The 14,128-nt window shown below is 40.4% G+C and overlaps 1 protein-coding gene across 5 annotated transcripts in view; it reads right to left on the bottom strand.

Annotated features, from left to right (window-relative positions):
* Positions 1-14,128, bottom strand: part of wry (delta and Notch-like EGF repeat containing weary) — a 260,765-nt gene that overhangs the window by 61,766 nt on the left and 184,871 nt on the right. For all 5 annotated transcript variants that reach the window (XM_073970872.1, XM_073970871.1, XM_073970873.1 and 2 more), the window contains 2 exons: positions 13,014-13,174; positions 838-1,110 (listed from right to left, as the gene is read on the bottom strand). In XM_073970872.1, coding sequence (XP_073826973.1) covers positions 838-1,110; positions 13,014-13,174 — 434 coding nt within the window. The remainder of the gene's footprint in view (positions 1-837; positions 1,111-13,013; positions 13,175-14,128) is intronic.

Raw genomic sequence — 14,128 nt, 5'->3', positions numbered from 1 at the left:
AGATTTTGCTTGGAATCGGCACCGCTATAACACTTTCTTCTATCCCATTTCGAAAGGACTTGCCGTTTGCAATCCAAAATCCTGAAAACCTAAAATAAACCTAAAAATGTGCACTTGGAAAGCGCTTAATTTAAAAATCACTCCGTTGGTTTTTTTTCTCGTTTTTGGATTTTTTTATCTCTGAACATTGATGTTTCAGAATCCGCAAAAAAACTTTCCAGATGTAAGCTGTTTTCATTTGAAGCTAGTTAAGGCCACCATAGATGTCATTGTTTTATGACATGAAATTGTTTTATAACTAGTTTTTATTTAAAGCTAGTTAAGGCCACCGTACATGACATTGTTTTATAAGGTGGCGATACACTCAGTGCATTGTCCCAATTTGAACTTCTGTAGCTCAAAAATGGTAAAACCTAGGAAAAAGTCTTAAAGATCAGTCTTGTCGAATATGTTCCCTGTTACAATATTTTTTTAGACTCATTACGATAGGACTTGCGACTTCCAAACAAAACCGTGAACACCTAAAAACCCTAAAAATTTGAACTTTTACCGTGATTTATTGAGAATCCCTCCGGCGATTTTTTTTTTGTTTTTCGGTTTTTCTCATCTATGAACATTATAGCACCTTTCATTTAAACTTAGTTAACGCGCACCATGCACCCTTCTTATTCTCCAAAACTAGCTTAATCAATTTTTTAGCTTTTTCACTAAAAATGTATATGAGTATACATACCACATAACAACACTCACTCACCGTTTTACAACAACCACTTGATTGCTTTTATTTAAAACATAAACAAGAAATACAACAAACGAAAACAATTTTGCACTACTTACCATACGGACAGAGACACTGATAGGAATTACCCTCATGACCTTGTGACAAATCAACGCATATGCCATTATTTGTACAGGGACTTGGTGTACAGGCATCAATCTCTTCACAGTGTGGTCCAGCAAAGCCACTGCAACACTGGCATTCATACTCTTCCATGTCGGTGTTGGAGTAGCAAACACCTTTACCGGAGCAATCAGCACTCTCACCGCAATTTTCGGTTTTTGTGGTGACCTTGAGACGGACACATTGGGATCCCCATAGTTCAGAGACCACTGAAGAGCAGCAGCAGCAGCACGTAATATGAAAAAAAACAGAAACACGTAAAAACCAAACCATTTAATGAGAAGTAAATATTTTGACATTGATATTGTAGGAAATTGCAGAGGTTGGCTCTTGACATTAAAAACAAGCAAAGACACTTAGTTACTTAATTTACACAAATGTGGACAACAATAGGGCTAATTATGCAAATGACACAACAAGGAGTTGTTGTGGGCATTGATTCAACTCGTTGTTGTTTTTGTGTGCAAGTGTGCTACAGAGTGACTCTTTGGGTTGATGTTTTTGGCATTTAACTCTTTTTATTTATATTTAACCTTTATTAAAAAGGACACCCAGCTTGAGTGTTTTGGCAATGTCGCGCAGATAAGGTCAAGTGAAATGTTTTAAATGTTTTCGTAGGTTGTAGGGATTTGACACACATACATACATATGTATATGTATGTTTACATATATGGGTTTTTGAGGATAAGTAGTTTTTATGTAAAATAAATTATATTTATATTTTTCTTTTGCAACTGGAGACATGTAAGTACCAGCACTTTTCTATTGTAGTATACAATTATCAGCTATTGATAGGGGTTTGTATAATAGGATAAGCACAAAACAGCTATACAAATTAATAACTACAAAGTAAATTGGGTATTGAACAGACGAAAAACCTTAGAAATACAGTCGGACCTCGATTATCCATAATGGTCGGGACCGGAGGCATTACGGATAATCGATTTTCCCGGATAATGGAGTAACACAGTTTCTCTTATATTTTTAATCAAAAAATATGTGGTTCTTGTTTTCCTTTCGAGGTTGACTGTACTTAAGTTATAAAGAGCTAGTTACGTACACAAATCGATTTTCGTGGCCAAAATCCCAATATTTGGTCGTCACCGTTTTTTAATCTCTATACGGAATTCTATAGTTATCATATCGAAACTAAGAAAACCAAAAATTAGGTCATAATATTTGAAGTTGTGGGACTGGCGTTCTTTTGTGGTTGAGAAACTTCTCAACCAAAAATCGTCAGCATTGGTCCCTGCTTTGTTATAGACACATATAACGATGCCACCGATTTGGCGGAATTTAGCAAAAAATTTTAGCCGAACTAGCTTTTATTATATATTTAAGGTTCTCAGTGTCCACCAAAATTGTCAACATAGGTCCACGATTTAGTACAGCTCCCTTGTATTTTTACGATTTTGGCTACAAATTTTAACCGAACCATCTGTAACACTGTGTGTCATTTTTTCAGTCATGGTTTATTAACCACATTCTGACACCACAGCGTGATAGAAGACCAAAAATAAGCAGACCCGAGTCACGGCGTTTTTCCCTATCACTTCAACGTTCGCCGTTATGGGCCACCAAAGTCCTGAGGCTTGGATGTCAAAAGGGATCATCTTATCAGGCACATATATTCTAAACCGCTTGGAATTTGGGATTACTTGTGGGGCCAAGTTGTAGCTCTCGTCCTAAAGAATAATAATTGTGAACACATAAAATCCATTCGACCTCATCTTCAAGGTCCAATTTCCATAATGGGTTTTGCTCGGATTTTAGTCTGTAGATATCAAACCGATTGAAGCAAACAGCCGGAGTAGGCTTGGCGGGGCTGTTGAATAGGTGCTTAGTATTGTGCGGGACCATGCCGCATACTGGGCAGATGTCTTGCACGGTGCGATCGATTCCCGCCCAATAGGAATTTAGGCGACTGCAATATCCCGAGCGTAATTGAGCCAAAACTATTATGGTTTGTCGTGGCAGCGGACGCTCTTCAGCGACTGCAATATTCCGAGCGTAATTGAGCCAAAACTACTCTGGTTTGTCGTAGCAGCTGACGCTCTTCAGCTGCGATAGATGGGGGAAGTACTCCGATGACTGCATTTACACAATAATTGCTTATGGTCTTAGTAACTGCGCCAGTGTGAATGCTGTTCAAAATTGCCTGATATGCCTGTTGATCTAGAGGTGCTCTCCTATATTGTTGGACCGCCGTCTCTTGATATGCCTGGGTGTATCGGTGGCCAGCAGATGGTGATTGGGATGGCTCTCACGGTAACATCCGAGCAAGTACTGCAACGATAGCATTTCTTTATGCTGTCGTACTGGAAGAATCTTTGCCTGCTCATGTAGATGATGCACTGTAGATTTAAGGAGGCACCCTGTTTCTGTTCTCAGGGCGGCGTTCTGACAAATTTGAATCTTATCCCACTGTGTGTCACATAAATTCGGGGACCAAACTGGCGCCGCATAGCTTACCACAGACCGACCTATCGCTTTATACGTGGTCAACAAGGTTTCTTTATCTGCACCCCAAGTGCTGCCGGCTAGGGACTTGAGGACCTTGTTCCTACATTTCAGTTTATCGCAGATAGCTGCGGCATGCACGTGAAAGTGTTGTCGAATGTGACCCCTAAAATGTTGGGGAAGTTTGTGGTCGGAATTCTGCTACCATCGACCCTGATATTCAACTCTCTTCTATACTGCGCCGCCCATGTGGTTAACAGAGTGGCCGTCGATTTAGCGGCGGATATTTGCATATTTCATGCGTGGAAAAATTTGGTAAGATCGGTTAAATAGGAGTTCAGTCTCTCACAGATGTCATCAGGATAGGTACCTGACGCCAGGATCGTACAATCATCCGCAAACGTTACGATCTCAATGCCGTATGGAGGGGGCGGAATACAGGAAAAGTAGAGGTTAACAGTTCCGGAGATATCACCCCTCCTTTGGAATCTCCCTGTTTCACCCTACGGGGTTTGGATTTCTTGTTCCTGAATTCCACATACGACTGGCGACCACACATCTAGTTAATTATCCAACATTTCAGACTAGGCCGGAGGGTTGTCTGTTCGATGTCCTCGAACAGCGTGGAGTGCTTGAAAGTATCAAAGGTTTTTGATAAGTCAAGCGCCACCATCACTGTTCTATCACACGGCTGCTCCTGGTTGAGTCCTCGACAAATATGTGTGGAGATGGCGTGCAGCGCTGTTGTTGTGCTGTGCTGCTTACGGAATCCATGCTGATGATTGGCAACTTGATAGCTATTTCTAATGCTGGGGAGGACTAAAGCCTCAAGGGTCTTCGCTACAGGTGACAAAAGCGAAATCGGCCTGTACGAATCACCTTTGCTGGCATCCTTGCCTTGCTTCAGTGGCGGGACCACCCTGCCCATTTTCCAGACTTCGGGAACAATAAGGGTGGCTAGCGACAGGTTGAGAACTTTAGTAAGATACTACACTCCCGGCTTATCCAGCTGTTTCAAGATTACCAAGGAAATTCTAGCGACAGGTTGAGAACTTTAGTAAGATACTACACTCCCGGCTTATCCAGCTGTTTCAAGATTACCAAGGAAATTCTAGCGACAGGTTGAGAACTTTAGTAAGATACTACACTCCCGGCTTATCCAGCTGTTTCAAGATTACCAAGGAAATTCCGTCAGGGCCTAACGCTTTGGATGATTTAGCATTCCTGATGGCATTCGCAACAAACTGTGGTGGTTCATCCTCGGCAGGAAGAGATCTAATACGACGTAACACTCTCCTCTTCGCCCTGTCACTCTCGGGGTGCTCGACAAACTGTCGATTGAAGTAATTTGCACACCTCGTCGGGTAAGTCAACGTAATGTCGCCAAACGTGACTGAGGTCCTGTCATCCCTCCTTCCGGGGTTCGAGAGTGGCTTAACCGTTGTCCACAATTAACTTATACCGGCTCCAATGTTGCAACTCTTCAGATGATTTAACAACTTGTTCCGCTTAAGTACACCGACCCGCCTGTCAGCTCCCTGACTTTGGGGTCGTCGGGGTTGGTTCGACGAAGCTCATCACGCTAATTTGCTAATCCCGTCTTATTGTTGGTCTTCTATCACGCTGCGGTATCAAAATATGATTAAAAATTTTCGTGTCGCATAGTGTAATTTGTCAGTTGAGGTTCTCTGTGGTTGCGAAACTTTTCCACCAAAAATCGTTAATCCGTATTACGAGTATTTTAGCTACAATTTTTAGACGATCTAACTGTACATTGACATTTGAGGTTCTCAGCTGTCACGAAACATTTTCACTAAAAATCACTAAAAAATCAACATAGATCCATGTTTTGGTATAGCCCCCTATAACGGTGCCTCCCGATTTCGGTATTTTGTTAGTTTCAGCTACAAGTTTTAACCGATCTAGATGTAATTTGACATTTGAGGTTCTCTGTAGTCACGAAAGTTCTCCACTGAAAATCATCAACATAGATCAATGCATTGGTATATCCCCCATATAACGATACCTACCGATTCTCGGTATTTTGAAGGTTTTAGGTATAAGTTTTAACCGATCTAGCCATAATTTGACATTTGAGGTTCTCTGTGGTCACGAAACATCTTCACTAAAAATAGTCAACATAGATCCATGCTTTGGTATAGAGCCCTACTAACGGTATCCCCCGATTTTCGGTATGTTGATGATTTTACCTAGAATTCTAACCAATCTAACTGTAATTTGACATTTGAGGTTCTTCTTATTTGTCACAAAACTTCTTCACTAAAAATTGTTAACATAGGTCCATGGTTTGATATAGCCCCCATACAACGGTAACTTCGGATTTTCGGTATTTTGAGGGGTTTAGCTAAAATTTTTAACCGAGGTAGCTGTAATTGGACAGTTGAGGTTCTCAATAGTCACTAGAATCTTCTAAAGGACTAGTTTTTCACGGAAAATATATGGTAAATTTCAAATTTATTTTTTTTTACTTATTTAAAGCATTTACTGAAAAATCAGATCGATACTACGTTTAGAAATATTTTTGTTACAGCTTCCCATACAAGTGGGACCACCATTTAAGTTTTTTTTAAGATTTTAGTTTTTCTACCAGAAAACTTACTCGCAGACGAACTATCCATGTATGTACAGGTTTTATGTATTTCGTGGTTCAGGTGTCAAATCTTCGAACCGAGAGTGCTGTAATTTAATATTTTGTTTTTCCAGAGGAGACAGAATGTCAATTCGGAAAATTGCAGGTATTGATTCATGTTTTGGAAAGATTAACAATGTCGTCACATGATGAATCTTTTAAAGGGAGTATTTACGAGGGCTGCACGAAAACGACCTGGCCTAGGCAACAACGCGTATTGCCAGACGCCACTTGAATTTTTTGTTGGAAAGTTTGACAGTTTTTTGCCTAGACTTACTTAGAACAGTTTGTCGTACGACCATTTTAATTGTTGTTGTCAGTGACTTGAAAAAATAACTTTGCAAAAAAATGGAATCGCTCAAAAAAGGCTCCTGTGAATTGGTTCAAAGAAATTGTGCATAAAATCGATCGTGGTGCTTCAAACGACGTTTATAAGATCGTCACAGTCGACGAATCTAGGATCTAGGATCCTTAAACAACAGCAGGAATCGACCGTTTGGGTCTTCGAAAGCGAGCCAAATCAAACGAAAGTTGTTCATGTAAGAAGCACTTCGAAGCAAAAAGTCGCCTGTTTCTTCGGCTGAACTGACCGTGTGGCGACTATACGGCTTGAGAAATGTGGGACGGTTAATTCTGAGTGTTACACTTCAATTTGTTTGCCTGAAGTTTCCTGAGAAATTCGAAAAAACGAACAAGAAAAGACGAATCGTTCTGCATTATGTCAATGCGAGATCTCATACATCGATTCAAACCAGCGCCTCTTTGACCGGACAAAACGTGGAGTTGATGGTTCATCCGCCGTACAGCCGTGACTGGGGATCCAGTGACTTCATTTGATTCCAGCACATCAAGAAAAAAAAGGCGTGAACAACGATTTTTGTTGTCTGAAGATGCTGTAAAAGCGTTCAAATACCATGTTTTGGAGTTGTCTAATTCGGAGTGGAAAAAGTTCTTCGCAAATAGTTTTGAGCGCACGAAAATGTGTATGAATCATACTGGAGACTACTTAAAAAACAATAAAACCGTTTTTGATGGTAAATATTCGCGTTTTCATTGTTAGGCCAGATAGTTATCGTTCAGCCCTCGTGCTATTAGTTCAGATATTCTGCTCATTTCCTTTCATAAACGAAAGGAAACTAATTGTTCATATTTACTTTAACACACTTCATGGTGGAGGTTATAAAAAGATCGGCCCGGGCCAACATAACGCCGTTCTTACTTCTTCATTTTTACATTTTTTTTGCCACTTCACATTATTTAAGGGTACTTATTAAACCTCATGAAAAAATTACTCCCACTAGACAGATTGCCGTAAGCAAACTTTTACTATTCCATTGATTTCTCACATAAACTTTTTGCCCGCTTAATTCACTTCCATGATCTATAACATCATACCACTAATCTTCCGTTCAAACTTTATGAATGAACCAAGGGAAGAAAGGATGAAAGAAAAAAGCAATTCTCAATGTTGCAATACACTTTCTAAATGACTTTTGTTTATTTTGCTTTAACCAAAAGCAATTCCGGTATACCTACCTTCATTATACAGTTGACTACTGTAGTGTTACAGTTTGTGTTAACTATAATTCCGGGCTCAACTCAATGAATGGGAAAGATAACTAGACGTCACATGTAAACGTCGACTTTAAGCAAACAAACATTGAGCACACCTACCACCAGCACCATTAGCCAGCCTGACATCCACCCAACCCATTTTTATATTCAATGCGTTCACACTCAGGGGTCGTCATCGTCGTTGTTTAATGAATGACAAGAAAAAGAGAATGTAAATGAAAGAACTACTTTAGTGCTTCCTCGCTCCATATTCCTCCCCTGTAATTCCCTTTCCCTACACAATTCACATTGAATCCATGAAACACCAACGTTAACTGCAGTTTTTGTCATGTCATTGCCTTGTTTTATGCGGTATTGTAACACTGTTATCTGTCAATGGGAAATGTTTTGTAAGCGACTTTGAAAAGAGGTTAAGAGGCATTTCTGTTGTGTAGGAATAACAAAAATGAATGACTGACTGAATTGGCCCCATATATGCAATTGTAGAAACAAATAACTTTTTAGACTTTCTGTGGATGGGGAAATGGAGGTTAATGGAGAATTACAGAAGTAGTAGTTTGCAGTGTATTTAATTTCCCAATAGACAATTTTTTTTGGGTAGAAAAAAATCAATAACGGGGATTCGCCGTTCTTGGTTTATAAGCAAGATTAATATGTGTACTTTATACGGAAATATTAGGGAAAACCAGATGATCCAGTGGAAGCCCATACATATATGCCTTGGTCACTTTTAAGTTTAGTTGAAATATTTGTTATATTAACGATTTTTTATCTTCTATAGTAAAACCCCTAGATCTTCTATAAGAAGACCGCCAGATCTTGTATAAGTAGACCTCCAGGCCTTCTATACGAAGACCTTCAGATCTACCATAAGAAGACCTCCAGTTCTACCATAAGAAAACCTCCAGATCATGTATAACAATTCCTGCAGATTTTCTAAAATAAGTCCTCCAGATATTCTATAAAATGGTGCCCAGGTCTTCTACAAGATGACCTCCAGCCCTTCTATAGGAAGACATTCAGGTGTTCTATAAGAAGTCCTTCAGATCTGCTATAAGAAGACATTCAGATCTTCTAAAAGGAGTCTTCCAGTTTTTTTAAAAGAATGCCTCAGATCTTCCACAAGAAGACACCAGATCTTCTATAAGAAGACCCTAGGTCTTCTATAAGAAGCTTTTAATGTTCTAAAAGAAGACCTCCAGATATGCTATAAGAAGACCTTCTATGTGAATACCCCCAAAAATTTCTAAAAGTAGACCTCCAGATTTTCTATAAAAAAACCTTCATGACTTCCATAAGCAGACCTCCTGGTCTTCAATGAGAAGACCTTATGCTTTTCTATAAAAAGGGCTCCTGCTCTTCTATGAGAAGATCATCTGTTTTTTTTATAAGAAGGTCTCCTGCTCTTCTATGAGATGAGCTCCTGCTTTTACATAAAAAGTTCCCCCATCTTGGAGAGGATACTCTGCTCTTCTATGAGAAGATGTCCTAATCTTCTTTGAGAAGACGTTCTGCTCTTCTATGAGTCAACCTCCTGCTCTTCTATGAGACGACCTCCTGCTTTTCTATAAGAAGACATCCTGCCCTCCTGTGAAAAGGCGTCCTGCTCTTCTATGAGAAGACGTCCAGCTCTTCTATGAGAAGACCTCCTGCTCTTACATGAAAAAACATCCTGCCCTTCTATGAGCAGACGTCCTGCCCTTCTATGAGAGGACCTTCTGCTTTCAAGGAGAGGACCTCCTGCTCTTCTATAAGAAGACCTCCTGTTCTTCTATATGCAAACGTCCTGCTCTTCTATGAGAAGACGTCCTGCTCTTCTATGAGACGACCTCCTGCTCTTCTATGAGAAGATATCTTGCCGTTTTATGAGAAGAAATCCTGCCCTTCTATGAGACGACCTTTTGCTCTTCTATGAGAAGACGTCCTGCTCTTCTATAAGAAGACCTCTTCTCCTGGTTTTACTATAAGATAAAATTGAATTAGAAACTTGAATATTTTTTAATTAATTTAATTAATATTGAACATTTTAGTTTTATTTCTAGTGTCCAAAAACCACTTTTCCAAACAAAATTTTAAAAAATTAGTTTCGATTATTCAGTGGGCTTAAGTATATATAAAATTGGAAAAATATATTTTTCAGATCAGAAACAAAAAAGAAGCACCGAAAGGGTTAACTGAAATAGCTGTAATTTGACATTTTAAGGTCTCCATCGTCACGAAAGTTCTCCACCAAAAATTGTGAACATAGTTCCTGTTTTTGGTACAGGTTCATATAACGGCACCTCCCGGTTTAAGGTGTGTAGCTACATTTTTCATTTGTCAAGTTAACAATAGGGTGTGGTACAGCAGAGATAGAGTTGCTAAGTGTATATCTTCACTGCTTATGGAAACTTAGGTACATCCTGAGTTGTGGCATTAAGTCCTAGGTAATGATCAGATGAGTATAGCGCAAGTTGAATTGATTGTTAGCTGAGGACGCCCCTATCAGAATTCGCGGAGAGTGCCACAATTCACAAGGTATAACGATCGTGTTATTTAGTTTGACGAACAACTTCAGTTGGCAACCCATAGTTTCTCTTGGGTAAGACCATCCCTTTAAAATTGTTTTCATCAGCATACTACCCGAATTCATGACCTCTGAACGGCGCACATTCAATCAGGGGACAGCTGATTGGCCGAGTTTCTGAGAGTTCACCAATCACCGCTTCAGAGAATTGCCCAATCCTTCTGATGTTCGGGTAGCGGAAGGGACGTTCCGAGACATCATCAATGCAGCAGCCGCTCGCCATATACCTGCTGGTCAAATACCCGAAGTAAGACCAAATTTCCCAGCAGAGGCGACGGAATTAGCAAATGAACGTGATGAGCTTCGTCGAACCAACCCCGACGACCCCAGAGTCAGGGAGCTGAAACTGGAAGTTGTCGGCGTACGGTTAGGTCACTCTCGTACAGGACCTCTGTCACGTTGGGGACGTTACGTTGACTAACCCGAAGAGGTGTGCAAGTTACTTCAATCGACAGCTTGTCGCGCACCCCGAGAGTGACAGAGCGAAGAGAAGAGTGTTACGTCGCATTAGATCTATTCCTGCCGAGGTTGAACCACCACAGGTTACAATGGATGATGTTGCGAATGCCATCGGGAACCCTAAATCATCTAAAGCGTTGGGCCCTGACGGAAATTCCATGGTAATGTTGAAACTGCTGGATGAGCCGGGAGTGGAGTATCTCACTAAAGTTCTCAACCTGTCGCTAGTCCCTTATTGTTTCCGAAGTCTGGAAAATGGGAAGGGTGGTCGCGCTACTGAAGCCAGGCAAGGATGCCAGCAAAGGTGAATCGTACAGACCGATTTCGCTTTTGTCACCTGTAGCGAAGACCCTTGAGGCCTTAGTCTTCCCCAGCATTAGAATAAGCTAGCAATTTGCCGATCATCAGCATGGATTCCGTTAGCAGCACAGCACGACAACCGCACTGCACGCCATCTCCACACATATTTGTCGAGGACTCAACCAGTATCGGCCGTGTGATAGAACAGTGATGGTGGCGCTTGACTGTCAAGCACTCCACGATGTTCGAGCACATCGAGCAGACAACCCTCCGGCCAAGTCTGAAACGTTGGGTAATCAACTATATGTGTGGTCGCCAGTCGTATGTGGAATCAGGAACAAGAAATCCAAGCCCCGTAGAGTAATACAGGGAGTTCCCCAAGGAGGGGTGATATCTCCGGAACTGTTTAACCTCTACCTTTCCTATATTCCGCCCCCTCCAGACGGCATTGAGATCGTAACGTATGCGGATGATTGTACGATCCTGGCGTCAGATACCTACCCTGATGACATCTGTGAGATACTTAACTCCAATTTAACCGATCTTACCATCTTTTTCCACGCGAGGAATATGCAGATATCCGCCACTAAATCGACGGCCACTCTGTTCACCACATGGACGGCGCAGTATAGAAGAGAGTTGAATATCAGGGTCGATGGCAGCAGAATTCCGACCACAAACTGCCCCACAATTCTAGGGGACACCACTTTCACGTCGTCCTCGCAAGCTACAGCTATCTGCGATAAACTGAGATGAAAGAACAAGGTCCTCAAGTCTCTAGCCGGCAGCACTTGGGGTGCAAATAAAGAAACCTTGTTGGTCACGAATAGAGCGATAGGTCGGTCTGTGGTAAGCTATGCGGCGCTAGTTTGATCCCCGAATTTATGTGACACGCAGTGAGATAAGCTTCAAATTTGTCAGAACGTCGCCCTGAGAACAGCAACAGGATGCCTCCCCAAATCTACAGTGGACCATCTACATGAGGAGGCAAAGATTCTTCGAGTACGGCAACATAATGATATGCTATCGTTGCAGTACTTGCTCGGGTGTTACCGTGAGAGCCATCCCAATCACCATCTGCTGGTCACCGATACACCTAGGCATATCAAGAAGGATATTCATGCTCTAGAGACGGAGGTCCAACAATATGGGAGAAAACCTCTAGATCAACAGCCATATCAGGCAGGTTTGAACAGCATTCACAAAGACACAGTTGCTAAGGCCATAAGCATTTATTGTGTGAATGCAGTCATAGTAGTTTTGGCTCAATTACGCTCGGGATATTGCAGTCGCCTAAAATCCTATTGGGCGGGAATCGATCGCACCGTGCAAGACATTTGCCCAGTATGCGGCATTGGCCCGCACGATACTAAGAACCTATTCAACTGCCCCGCCAAACCAAATCATCTAACTCCATGGTTACCTCCAATCGAAGTAGCCACTTCCTGGGACTGGAGATATACTCAGAGCCAGATTGAACAGGAGAACAAATATACAGACATAATAAAACACTGTTACAACAACAATAACTTGTTGTTGTGCAACCACAGCGACCACTCCCGACATCTACTGTATCTCACCAAAGCTTGAGTGTTGAATACGGATAGGTCCAGGATTTTAATCCGTCATGGCACGTTATCAAATAACCCGTAGATATTCTGTTAAGATTTGGTGATAAAAAATAGGTTTTTGTCATAGAGCTAAATATAAAATCGGGTACGGATGTGAGAGGAGTTCCGTTCTTGTCTCGTGGGAAATAATTTTTACATTTAACATATTTAAGGGTGTTGTGGGGAACATGTCTCTCGAGCACAATATATGGACGCCCCTCTTTTATGTTGGTTCACCTCCTTATTAATTTACACGGGTTTAGTTTTTATTATACTCTATTTAGAGTATAGTATTTCTATTAGCTACAATTTTTTAACATTTCCTTTTATATTTGATTTTCTATTCATTTCATATATATTATATTTCCTTTTTTTATACCAATTCCAACAACAAACATCAACAATGTGAACTAGTTACAAACCATTTTTTTATTTTCTTTTCACATATATTTCTATAAGTTTGTTCGTTTTTCCCTTATAATCTATACTCACCAATTAGCAAGTTAACTCCTTCGGTTAGGTCCTTATCGTACAGTGTTACCAACTTTCTGCCATCAACTATGAGCGGTGTTATATCCAATAGAATACCCTCGGTAACATCACAATGTTCATGTCCGGAACGTGTTACCTGATACACCTGGGTGTTGTGTGCACTGCGGAAGCCACATAAAAGAATTCACACAGAGACACAACGGTGCATTTAACATCCACAGCCATGGTGTAACATTGTCATCATCATCGTCGTTGTCATTTTGAAGTTTCAGTTGTAGGAAGAGATATGAAAATAGAGGTAAAAAAAACAAACACAAACATATAATCAAAATGTTCACCGGGAAAAAGAAGTTATGAAAAAATAACATTTAATGGTGAGGAAAAAAATGTTGCGGCAAACACACATACATACCAACAAATTCTGTGGGATCAACAAATCAGTGTCGGAAGACAACATCAAAAAAGGGAATTGTTTAAATTTCCATTGAGTTTTAAGGGCATTAAAGTTACAAAACTAATGTTGAGTAGAGATTTTAATGGAATAAGTATATATGTATGCATGTGCCATACATCGTGTTAAAGGAAGTAACACCTTAGGGTTTATGTGGGATAGTTTGTTGAGTTATAAATAAAAAAAATTAGTAATTGCTAAATGAAGCATATGAAAAACATTACATTTCCCGTGAACAAGTAAAAAAAAGTTTATTTGGACTGGACAACTTTTCCGTAGTGTGCAGTTCAGCTCTGCAATGTACATTATTGTGAAAAGATGAATTTTCACTTAGTTTTTTTAGTAGAATCATATTAAAACCACGGGATTTTTTATGAAATCTGGTGTTGGACAAAAATATTCAAAAAATGACATTGGTGGGCGGGGTAACTATTCAATGTTGAACAGTTCGCCTCTACAGTGGACATTATTATGAAAAGAGAAACTTTCGAAGTAAGGGACTAAAGAAAATGTAGCAGTGAAAGTTCTTTGAAGATTGACCTTTATGATGTATTCGTAGGTTTTATAATTTTCGCCTCGTTATAAAAAAAAAAAACGGTGAGCCTGAACTAACTTTAAATGAATGGAGCTTACACCTGGGAAGTTTTTGGGGATTCTGAAACTA

Source organism: Musca autumnalis, unplaced genomic scaffold, assembly GCF_047663935.1.
Source record: "Musca autumnalis isolate F117 unplaced genomic scaffold, ASM4766393v1 scaffold_2, whole genome shotgun sequence".
NCBI classification, from domain to species: domain Eukaryota; kingdom Metazoa; phylum Arthropoda; class Insecta; order Diptera; family Muscidae; genus Musca; species Musca autumnalis.
This window is presented reverse-complemented; position numbering and strand designations above follow the sequence as displayed.